The sequence below is a fragment of the Branchiostoma belcheri genome, unplaced genomic scaffold, assembly GCF_001625305.1.
Source record: "Branchiostoma belcheri isolate BF01 breed outbred unplaced genomic scaffold, Haploidv18h27 scaffold33, whole genome shotgun sequence".
Taxonomy (NCBI): Eukaryota; Metazoa; Chordata; class Leptocardii; order Amphioxiformes; family Branchiostomatidae; genus Branchiostoma; species Branchiostoma belcheri.
Genome location: NW_017803943.1, coordinates 2,106,207 through 2,117,128, shown reverse-complemented (window position 1 = coordinate 2,117,128; position 10,922 = coordinate 2,106,207). Strand labels below are relative to the sequence as shown.

Below are 10,922 nucleotides of genomic sequence, written 5' to 3'. Positions count from 1 at the left end.
GGGCCATTGAAAAAAATTTTTACCGGACCATTTTGCACCAGCCCTCCCCCCCCGGTAAATATCGTACAGTCCCTTATCAGACTTTAAAAACGTTAAATGACCAACACTGTAATTTTACATGTAACAGCCTTCAATTTTAACCATATTTCATATTGTAAACGGGACTTTGTACATTATCTCAACATGGACACCGTGTAACGTCTGCGTCACGATACGATTATACCTAACGAAATATATTCTTACAACTCTTCTTCCTTATTCTAGCACATAATGGCCTCTCTGGGAATAGGTTATGGTAATTTGGGCACAGTTAAGAATTCCTGTACGTGTGTTTGGCCAAGGAGCTTCAACAAGTGATAGAATGTCAACATGAGTATGCCAACATGCCACTACATTCCCATGACTCATTCCCAGATGCAGACCCTTGGTTTGAATGCCAGGCTAACCCCTCTTCAGCTTCACATGAAAGGAGATTGAAATAAACAGGCAGAATTGAAAATGAAATGTTTTGGTTCATATTCATTTTCTACTGTTCAACTGGATAGATCTATTTTCTCCATCCATCCATCCATGCTACAGGAAGTTTGTCAACTTACGATGACGTAGAGCCATTGATACGCTTGGCCTGCCCTATTGTGACTGTACGATCAAGGATCTTGGTACGATAGACTTTCTGTGTAACCAAGTCTTGGTCCTCAAAACGGCATGTTCCAGTCCTCAATCTTGCCTAAGACAAACTTGGCGGTGACGTCATGGAGGTCAAAGGTCCCTCCAGTAGTTCTGCATGTCACGTGACTTGTATTTAGAGGTCGTTGACCCGCAGTTCGCTGGAAGAGAGGCCCAGGGAGAAAATGGCGGTCCTTTTACGTCCAATTTCACCACTACAGCCCCAACAGCACTTTTGTGCCATACCTACACAGAAAAGGACACAAAATAGAACGACGTTGCGAGTTTTAACACCTGAACTTTCCTCCAGGCAAATGCATTCGGATTCTGCAAAAGGTAGGGAGGGCAAGACTAACCAGCATACTGCCAGAAACTGTGGGGGGGGGTCTTAAGGGTCTTTGGGAGCCTTTATGTGCTATTTTCTGATTGCATATAGACCAAATAGCCGGCCTGGTCGAATTACGTATACCCCCATTTTTAGAACTGGGCTAATCAGAAAACAGCCGAAGACCACCAAACCCCAGTTCTATAAGCCTGGACAGGGTACCATAAAATTAGTGAAAGAATCTTCAAATTCATCAATTCATCAAAAAAAGATCCATAGATTACACTACCTTAGATGTGTTATCAGGCCAGACCTTTAGCACACCTCCGAACAGCTGTTTTGTAGACCATCATGTGATCTTGGAAAGACCAATATTTGATGGTCTAATATTTACTAGTCAATTACTCTGTTCAACAGCTGTTAGAAATAGACTGAAAAATGGAATTGACATTGTTACGTTACCATACTTCTTACTAAAAATAATTAGCGTACAATCTAGTGAACTTATCTAAATTTTCGTGACAAGGATTCTTCTGTTCAGGGTTGTTGAGTCAGAATGCGAAGGTTCTAGGTTGCCCCATTGTTGTGTTCTTAGGAAAGCCATTTTACACCTATTTTTCTCACCTGACTCAGGTGAACATGAGTACTTAACATGAGTACTAAGTAGAAGTTTTTTCCCAGACAGTTGTTACCTGTCTCCTGTTACTGTGTAATGAGTATTATACTAGTACTTGATTGTAAAAGCAATTAGCCTTCGGGTATGATTTTGCGAATAAAGTTTCAATAACTTAACTTCGGAAGGATGTAAAGCCGGCCGGAGATCCAGCCATTGAGCAAAAGATCTCATCACACTTATCACGTTGAATATCCCACCATAATTATCATGTTAAAGGTCTATCTACCGCACTTATCGAAAGGATCTGGTCCTTCCCGGTATGAGTAGTTTAAACCTTACAGTCTGGTGTCAGGGTTGACATCTTTCAGGACTCAGTGAAAGTGTCGGAGTAACCACTAACCCGCTGGGAGAAGCATGTGTTTATTCTGAGTCCTCTGGAACATACCCTACTCTTTTCGATATTCAAAGTGTGGCGGATTCTTCTGGGTCTCCTGAGACCGAAGCTAGGTACCTGTGTTATACTAGCCTCTACCAGGCTTGGGGAGGCTGCTGGAAAGAGTAGAAATCGGCCAAATAGAGAGATAAGCATGCCAAGGGAGTTTGTCCGTTGAGAGAACATTTCGCCGCACCCCAAATGTTCTCTCAACGGACGTCAAACTCCCTTGGCATGCTTATCTCTCTATTTGGCCGATTTCTACTCTTTCCAGCCGCCTCCCCAAGCCTGGTAGATGCTAGTGTTATACCCCCATTCCACTCAGACGGCTCTCTCTCTCTGCGACCTGAAATTGGCCAGAGCGCGGAGAGAGCGCCATGAGAGCGCGACTAAGTGGAATGGGGGCCTTACCCAGAGCGAACATCGGCATTTCAGGGCTTTGAACCCATGAGCCTGTTTGTCCTCAGGTGATCTATGACGTCACACGTGCAGGCAGTATATTTTGATAAATCCTTCTATTTTTGGGTGATCATGGTATTCCAATTTCGCGGCGGAGGGGTTCAAAGTCGCGTAAATCATTTAATTCTCATTACGTTTTACAGCTTTATGGATTAATCAAGGGAAGAATTGTAAAAGAGGCCATTGGCGCGCCACCACTGTTTACTTGGCCTTGGAAACCCTCTTAAAAATACCACGTAGACGTCAATATAAGGCCATGTTGATTTGATTATATGGATGACATCCGTGCGTGCATGAATTTTCGTCCATTTCCAAAAAAAGAAGGATTTGGCCGAAAATGTGAAGAAATGAAAATGAAGAGTCTATTTATCATTCGCCACTCCATACTCTGTGTGTTTAGTCATTAGTTTAACCTTTATGACCAAGTAGATTTCATAATGAAGGACACTTTTTTGTCACGCTCGCGTCAGTTTTGGGGTTTCCAGATGATGTCATCCATATAATCAAATCGGCATGGCCTAATAAGGTAGCCTGAGTGTCAGGGGAGCGGACCTTGGGTAGCGGACGAAAGCTAACAAGGCTGACACTCAGGCTACTAATAAGGTATATAAAGCGCGTTCAGTGCGTAGGTTGCACAGACACAGTCGGCGGTCTGGGGACACTCAGGAGTCAACAGTCCCCACCCAACACGACAGAGGAAGGAATTTCAAGTCATCCGGCAAGCTCACTTCACTTCAGGTCATCCTGCAAAGGTTTGTGTTACTCATTCATATATTCATAAATAGTACAGGCTTGCTTGACACAATGTGATCTAATCATATAGGACAGTTTTTTTGTCGGCTAACTTTAGGTCACTGCAATTTGTAAAATGTGTATGTGATGTAAACCATTAATTAACAAGAGTATATAACTTCCCTCGCCGCAACGATACATTAACGACCAAAGCAGATCGTCTTACTCGCAGTAAAAATTCGAAGTAAAAAAATCGTCATACGCTCGCGCGCGTACGTAGTTTTTGCACGGCTAGGTTTTTGGGCCAATGTTAAAAAAATATATATATCGACGGATCCCAGGACTTTAAAAAATCTGAATTCGAACGACTAGAACTGCCAACGACTTCACTTGAATGTCCCCTGATGAAAAAGTCTGTGTTCTCAAAATGTGAGAAAAGGTGATCATTGACAATTTGCTGTTACATATACCTGGTCACTAGCCTGGGTGCCATCCTATTTGTATGTCGGGGCTTCCATACTAGCTCCCTAATGCTGAGGTCACAATTCCCAGACGGGGCCCGGCCGGGCAGCTTTTGCTAACAAAAAGTAAGATACAAATGACAACAAAACACAGACAAGTTTTTAATAATAATCATGGGCACTCTTTCTGTATATTCTTGATATCAATTGTTAATTTTCCGTTCATACAAACAGCTCGGCCGGGCCCCGGTTTGGAAATGTGACCGTAAGCATAACAGGAGCGAGTATGGGAGCCCCGACATACAAATAGGATGGCAACCAGGCTACCTCGTCACACCAGCGTTCCCGCCATCCCTAGTCCCCGAGTGCCTCCAATAGCCCTGACCTCGGTAAGGACGTTATAACGTCCTTGGGTATAGAAGATATTTATGGGGCTAACAAAATATTGACAGATTCAAGAACTTGATATCAATAGGGCTATATATACATACATTATGGGAAGAAAGAACTGGTTAACCACATGGACGGAAGGAACCGTGATATCGTAACCATAATTACTTTTTCTAAACCACATGTGCAATCATGATATATTGGTCATTGACCTTGGTACTGCTATAATAGGAATAATAAATATCTTTGGCAACGGACGGGCGGTGGTGTGATGTTTAGGTGTTGACATTTGGACCCCCAAAGTTTATATTTGCCTCTTATATATACTTGAGATCGTGCATACACACAGACTTTTCATTAGGGAACATTCAAGTGAAATTGTTCGGCAGTTCTAGTCGTTCAGATTTTTCTAAGTCCAGGGATCCGTTAGTATACCGCTAGTATATATACACTGTGTACCTGTCTACTTGGTGTGTTGTATCAAAGACGAGGCAAGAGAAGTTGACTTGGTCTACACAAGTGGGTAAAATGATGTACCTTGGTCCAGAGGCAGTGTAGCCTGGAATCCAGTCTATCGTGGTTGGGGCAGGCTGTCTTTGGGGATCTAATAGTTTTTCCCCGCGGATCGTCCAGCTCAACAGACCGCCCAGAAGGAGTGTTGCGCCTGTAGGAGTTTTGCACTCCATTAGTTGATTGTGGTGGGGTTGTTTTAACTCCCGTCGTGCAAAACCTACCGGGGAACCAACCTAGCTGAGTCGGGCGGGGAAGAGCTCCTGCAGCCCGGAAGAAAACCCACCCCAACCACGATAGGCTGAGCTAGACATGGAGATAGGGGTAGTGTCTTTAGGCACTGGACTACGTACTTGTAGGCTGCTTACAGGAACTTTTTTCGTTTCCTACAGATGAAGTGGTTTGTTCTGCTGGTCTGGTCGGTCGGACTGTGTTCCGCCACGCCATGTTGGCTGCTGGGTGCTGGTGATTCGGCCTGTTCAAGTATGATGCTTGAAGCTCGTTCAGTTGCCCCTCAGACAACCCCGAGCCCTTACAGCGTGGCAGTGGAGTACGACAAGGATCACCATAGATTCAATGGTAAATAACAACATCCTTTCCTTGCTCTTAAATCAGACGCAGATGTCTCGTGACACTCTGTGTTCGCTAGTGCACCTGCCATATTGCATTGGAGGTGAGGTTTTAGTATAATTTAAATGGAAGTTAATTTCAGAAGTGTATCTCTCTCGCACTGCTCTCTCTCTCTCTCTCTGTATGTGTGTGTGCGCGTCTGTCTGCGTGTGTGTGTGTGTGTACTGTACCAGTGTCATCTGCGGTGTGGTTTCTTCTATCATCAAAAGCTGCTTCTTCTCCAAGCAAATAAAGTCCAGATCTAGACCTAGATCATTAATGTCTTACCGTGTTTTCCCCGCAGTTGGCGTGGTGGGAGAGGCGCCGTTCGTGGGCGTCCTGCTGCAGGCCCGGCGGCCAGGCAGTACCGAGCCGGTCGGCACCTTCCTCCCGCCCCCTGCGGTAAGTTGTTGTTTTTCACGATGGCTGATGGGCTTTGAAACGTTGCTAATTAGCATGTTCGTGACACTTCAATGCCATTGGCAAGTATCACGAATATGCTAATGAGCAACTTTTAACCACCTCCTCCCTCCTTATAGCGTACTGGCCTGAAGCGGATCACCTGCAGCTCTCAGGGGGACAGCATCACCAACCGCAGGCCGCTACGAACCAACGAGATCAGGCTGACGTGGGAGATGCCGCAGGGAGAGGGGAAACTGGGCGAGATCTACTTCGTGTGAGTACCGATGTCGTGTCTTTCCGGTGTCAGGATGCAGAACGCCGAATGCAACAAGTAGAAGATATTGTCTTGAAAGTTCATGTAGGTTTAACTTGGTAGAAGTCATCATTAAGCAAGTTTGTACTGCAAATTCCAACACTTTCAAGGCCATCTACAACAACCTTTTATTCACTTTTCACCGAACTTTGCATAAAAACACCTGTAAATTGATTTATGGCAATATGACAACATTTTGCATGTTAACCAATGTTGACCATTCCTCTTCATCAATCCTTAAGTAACAATGATAAAATGAAACATAACTATTGCTTTATTTCCTCCTAAAGGGCAACTGTGGTGCAATCATGCAGCAGTTATTGGGCGAGCGTGCAGTCGGAGTCAATAGCGGACATCAGTAAGTATTGGCTGGGGAAGTGGGGAACTTTACTATGCCTTGGACACAATTGTAAACAGAGTTTACAGTGCAGTTTACCAGGCAGTTTGTTCATCGTTCGCTGCACTGGACGTCAGGCTCATAAGTGAATGAGATAAGGTAGCCAGAAAAAAAACTGACGATTTTGCTTCTGCTTACCTCCGCAGCACGCCACATGTTCTGGCCTGGAACCGTGCCGGATGGGTACTTTTGGGCGACAGCTACAGCGTCCTACCAGGTATGTATCCCTCCTATGCATGTATATGTGCATTTTCTGTGCATATTCTGTTCAGGGCTTAGGTGTAACACGTCGTTCGGTGCAATGTAGCCATCTGCCGCCGCGCCGCATGCCTGCGAAGCTGGTGTGTTACGCCGATACAGATACAGATACTAGTATCACATTCTCACATCTCAGCTTGTTGGAGACCATTTTGACCACCAACTCGACCTTCCTGCCAGTCTGTGGTTGCCGTACTCCCAGTGTTGACTCTACCATATTCCTACAATAACTACAAAAGCAAACAAACAGAGAGTTACACCGAAATAAAAACTTCCAGCATCAATCAGTTGGAATCAGCACTGTGCAGCAGTTACATTTGCTGAGAAATGTTATCTGTATGCCAAACATCAGTTATTCAAGCAACTGGATATGATTTTGGAAATTTTCAGGCGTTTCAGGTGTCATCCAGTACAACGTCGTCAGTGACACTAAGAGACCGGAGTAACTGATTTTTGGCGTATCTTATTACCTGGATGTCTAACCTTCTGTCATTAGCTGCCTATGTTAACGCAATTCGTTTCTGAAAACTCTCATTCCAAAGTCGCTCCCGTTTGTCCCAGATTGAGGGAGCGTGGAACCGTAACGGGAAAGGCGAGTCGATGTGGGACCACTACGCACACATGCTGGGGGCCTATGAAGGAGACGAAGCCTGCAAGAGCTACGACTATGTAAGTCAATCATAAATCTAGATTATAAACACAGTTCTGCCGCAAGAAAATAATATAATATAATATAATATATATAATTGTTTATTGCAAATTCTTGCCCGAGGGCTAATTGCAGAAACAGAAGAAACATGGTATAAAAACAGACAATTAGTACATATAGAACTACTGATAACTACTAAGAAACTACTGGTAAAAACTACTGAATTTGGGATCCAGTTGCGATTGAATCAGGATTGCCTCCAATCGCGATTGGATCCCGATGCGTTCACACTTGTCGGCTCATCCAACCGCGATTGCGTTCTCCATTCGCACTGGCATTATCGTCAATAGCGATTGGAGCGTTTAGGTTCAGAAAAATCAATCAAGAATCGCGATTCGAAACCCAGTCTGAACGGGGTGTGATGTTGGCATGTTTTCTGTTGCAGTACGCCCGGGATGTTGAGATGCATGAGGAGATGGGTCTGAACTCCTATCGCTTCTCCATCTCCTGGACCAGGATCCTCCCGGATGGAACTGTGGCCGGCGGCATCAACCAAGACGGTATAGACTACTACAACAACCTCATCAACGAACTGCTCAGCAAAGGCATAATACCGTACATCTCACTGTACCACTGGGACGGGCCCCAGGCGCTACAGGTAAGTAACTATACCCTTTATACCCTGGTACAAAGAACTAGAACGGACCTCAAGTTTTTAGAGTAAGGCAATCACACCATACATACATGCCTTGTTACAGAGAACTGGGACGGGCTATGGGTCATAGAGGTAAGTCTACTATACAAATTTGGCGCAGGTTCCCGATTCTGACTCAGGTTCATAGAATTTTGGGTCTGAGACAGGATTCTGGAAAAATTCTACAAGACTGTCTTAGGTTTGCTCCTGGAAACGTCTAATTGCAACCACCATATTCACTATCCCTTAATATATGAAGAGTAAAAAACTTAGTAAGATAGTTGTGTTGACGGGGATCCTCTGAGTGAAAGAGGTAGTTTGCAATTTTCTGATGAGTTGTTAAAGTTAGTATCATGCCTTACTAAATTGTATCTAAATTGTAACTGCCCTGTGTGCAAAGTTGGTTGTTGTGACAGAATGATCAGCAATGAATGGTTCGCCATGTTTTTTTAAATCCTAAGGAAAAGTACGGGGCCTGGCTCAATGAAGCTATTATAGAGGACTTCAACAATTACGCCCGCGTGTGTTTCCAAGCTTTCGGCGATCGTGTCAAGCATTGGGTGACGTTTAACGAGCCGTGGTCCTTCGTCATGGGAGGCTACGGACTTGCTGGAGCTCCACCGGGCATCTGGGACCACAACAAGACTGAAATGGTGCGTACAGTACACACATCCATAGTTATTTCAGGTGTACATATACAGAATATACTGTCATTTCTACTGGTAAATGGCATGGCAAATGTCCCATCGTAACATTACAAACTACGTTACGTCACCAGCAAGTATGGTTCCCGAATGGAGATATATTAGTTCCCTGTGATGGAAAGGTGCAGGACCGTGCATATCGCTGCTTCCATGTTATCATTACGTTCTTGAATACTAGTAGCAAGTTTCTTTATTCACAGCTACGTATATATATTTGTTGAAGAAGAGCAGACGTTTCGATGGCCATCTGCCATCTTCATCAGGTCAAGGACGCTATATCACAATTACCATAATCGCCCTGATGAAGATGACAGACGGCCATCGAAACGTCGTCTCTTCTAAACAAGTGGTTGTAAGTAAACAAATTTAAACTTGCTATTCCATAATATACCAACCTCATGAAATAATTCACGGATGTCCTGATCTCGTCCAATTACAGTACAAGGCAGCTCACAACGTCATCCGTGCCCACGCTCGCGCCTACCACACGTACGACGAGGAGTTCCGGGCCGAACAGCAGGGAGCCTGCGGCATCGTCATCGGGGCTCTTTGGAGCGAACCCCGGGACCCCAACAACCCACAGGACGTTCTCGGCGCCCAGCTGTATCGAGATTTCGTCATGGGCTGGTTCGCGGACCCGATCTACGGAGACGGCAACTACCCCCAGCGGATGAGAGACATCATTGCAGGCTTTAGTCAGGAGGAGGTAGGGATATTTACCAGTTCGGTCCTGTACTGCTTGGTTTCTAGCCTCAGCCAGACTTCAAGAAGCGACTGGAAAGAGTAGAAATTGACCAGAAAGACAGCTAACATACCAGGGGAGTTGGACCGCCAGAGAGTAAATTTTGAGCGGCAAAATGTACTCTCTAGTGGACCAACTCCCGTGGTGTGTTATCTGCCTTTCTGACCAATATCGATTCTTTCCAGCTGCTCCCGGAGCCTGGTAGAGGCTACCTGATTATCACTCTTCACAGCTAGCACAGGCCGGCTTAGGGGTCTTTTACCGGCCCCAGGAGTCTACAGTTCCAGTGAACTACAGTAGAATTCTTTCCAAACACATTTGTCTTACACAGGGGTGGCCCCAGTCCCGTCTGCCCGCCTTCACGGAGGAGGAGATTCAGTATAACCGCGGTACGGCTGACTTCGTGGGGCTGAACCAGTACTCTGCACGCCTCATCTATGCGTCCGATGACCCTGGAATGGTCGACGAAAACGGCTGGTTCAACTGGCTGGCCTTGATGGTTCCTGATATGAAAGGCTACAAGGAGACAGTTGATCCAACCTGGCCGAAAGGTATGTGGGTGGAGCACCTCGCTCGGTAGAACGTACTGTGCCTGCGTGAAGCCCGTACTGTTACGCATAGCACTTCGGCAGAGCGTCTCGTGTAAGGTCGTCTTCGCGTATTAAATGATGATGGGCGTTTTGCAATAGTTCGATACTACTTGGTATATTGCAGAACATGCCCCTAGCGACTTCTACTCGTAAAGACCTATAAAAATGCAATTCTGGTGTTACAGGTAGTTGACCAGAGCAATGCGCATTTGTAAATGTTAGATGCTAGAAGTAAATAGTAAATTGCCTTTTTGGTGGTTTTGTCAGCTGCAACGATGTAATTAACCTCAGATTCCATGTTACATCTGATGTCCTCGATGCAGTTGTTGATGTTGATGATGATGATGATCTTTCACCAGGTAAGATGATCTTCCTGCGAGTAACACCGTGGGCAGTCCGCAAACAACTGGACTATTTCAGACGTACGTACCAGAACGACGGCCCATTCTACCTCACAGAGTCCGGCATCTCTGAGGCACCGTTTGAACCACCGAAATTTGACGACGTCTGGAGGGAATGCTACTACATGCTGTACACAAACGAAATTGTGAAAGGTTGGTAGCAAGAGTTAGTTAGCGCGTGTGCATGTTGAAATGAGAGAAAAAAATCAAAGGAATGCGTAGAAAGTGAGAAGTATATCATTCTCCAATTATCGTTTCTAAAGAATGCCATGTGTGGAAATTGATTTTTGTTGTGTAAGTTTTGTTGTAAGTTGTCTTGATGTTATAATTTACATTAGCGCCCCAATGTCATTGTTTGCAATTGCACAACCTAGTGGAAGGAATGCCAGAGTGGTTTAACGTTTTTGACCCAACCAAACATCTATCGCCCCCTTTTTACGCCGATTATCACACACACACACACACACACACATACATATATATATATATATATATATATATATATATATATATATATATATATATATATATATATATATATATATATATATATAATAACGTAACGTAACGT

General features: G+C 44.7%; 2 protein-coding genes and 1 pseudogene across 2 annotated transcripts in view; 2 read left to right on the top strand and 1 right to left on the bottom strand.

The window, feature by feature from the left end:
• The window catches only part of LOC109475187 (cytosolic beta-glucosidase-like), a 12,667-nt gene extending 12,173 nt beyond the window's left edge, over positions 1-494 (top strand). Inside the window, exon 17 of the mRNA XM_019775766.1 lies at positions 74-494. The gene's annotated coding sequence lies outside the window, so the exon portion shown is untranslated. The remainder of the gene's footprint in view (positions 1-73) is intronic.
• Positions 1-10,922, bottom strand: part of LOC109475188 — a 37,395-nt pseudogene that overhangs the window by 21,577 nt on the left and 4,896 nt on the right.
• Positions 3,085-10,922, top strand: part of LOC109475240 (cytosolic beta-glucosidase-like) — a 9,812-nt gene continuing 1,974 nt past the window's right edge. Inside the window, exons 1-12 of the mRNA XM_019775841.1 lie at positions 3,085-3,251; positions 4,985-5,171; positions 5,506-5,603; positions 5,741-5,877; positions 6,207-6,274; positions 6,460-6,530; positions 7,133-7,240; positions 7,666-7,878; positions 8,376-8,567; positions 9,058-9,324; positions 9,692-9,911; positions 10,310-10,504. Coding sequence (XP_019631400.1) covers positions 4,985-5,171; positions 5,506-5,603; positions 5,741-5,877; positions 6,207-6,274; positions 6,460-6,530; positions 7,133-7,240; positions 7,666-7,878; positions 8,376-8,567; positions 9,058-9,324; positions 9,692-9,911; positions 10,310-10,504 — 1,756 coding nt within the window. The 5' untranslated portion in view covers positions 3,085-3,251. The remainder of the gene's footprint in view (positions 3,252-4,984; positions 5,172-5,505; positions 5,604-5,740; positions 5,878-6,206; positions 6,275-6,459; positions 6,531-7,132; positions 7,241-7,665; positions 7,879-8,375; positions 8,568-9,057; positions 9,325-9,691; positions 9,912-10,309; positions 10,505-10,922) is intronic.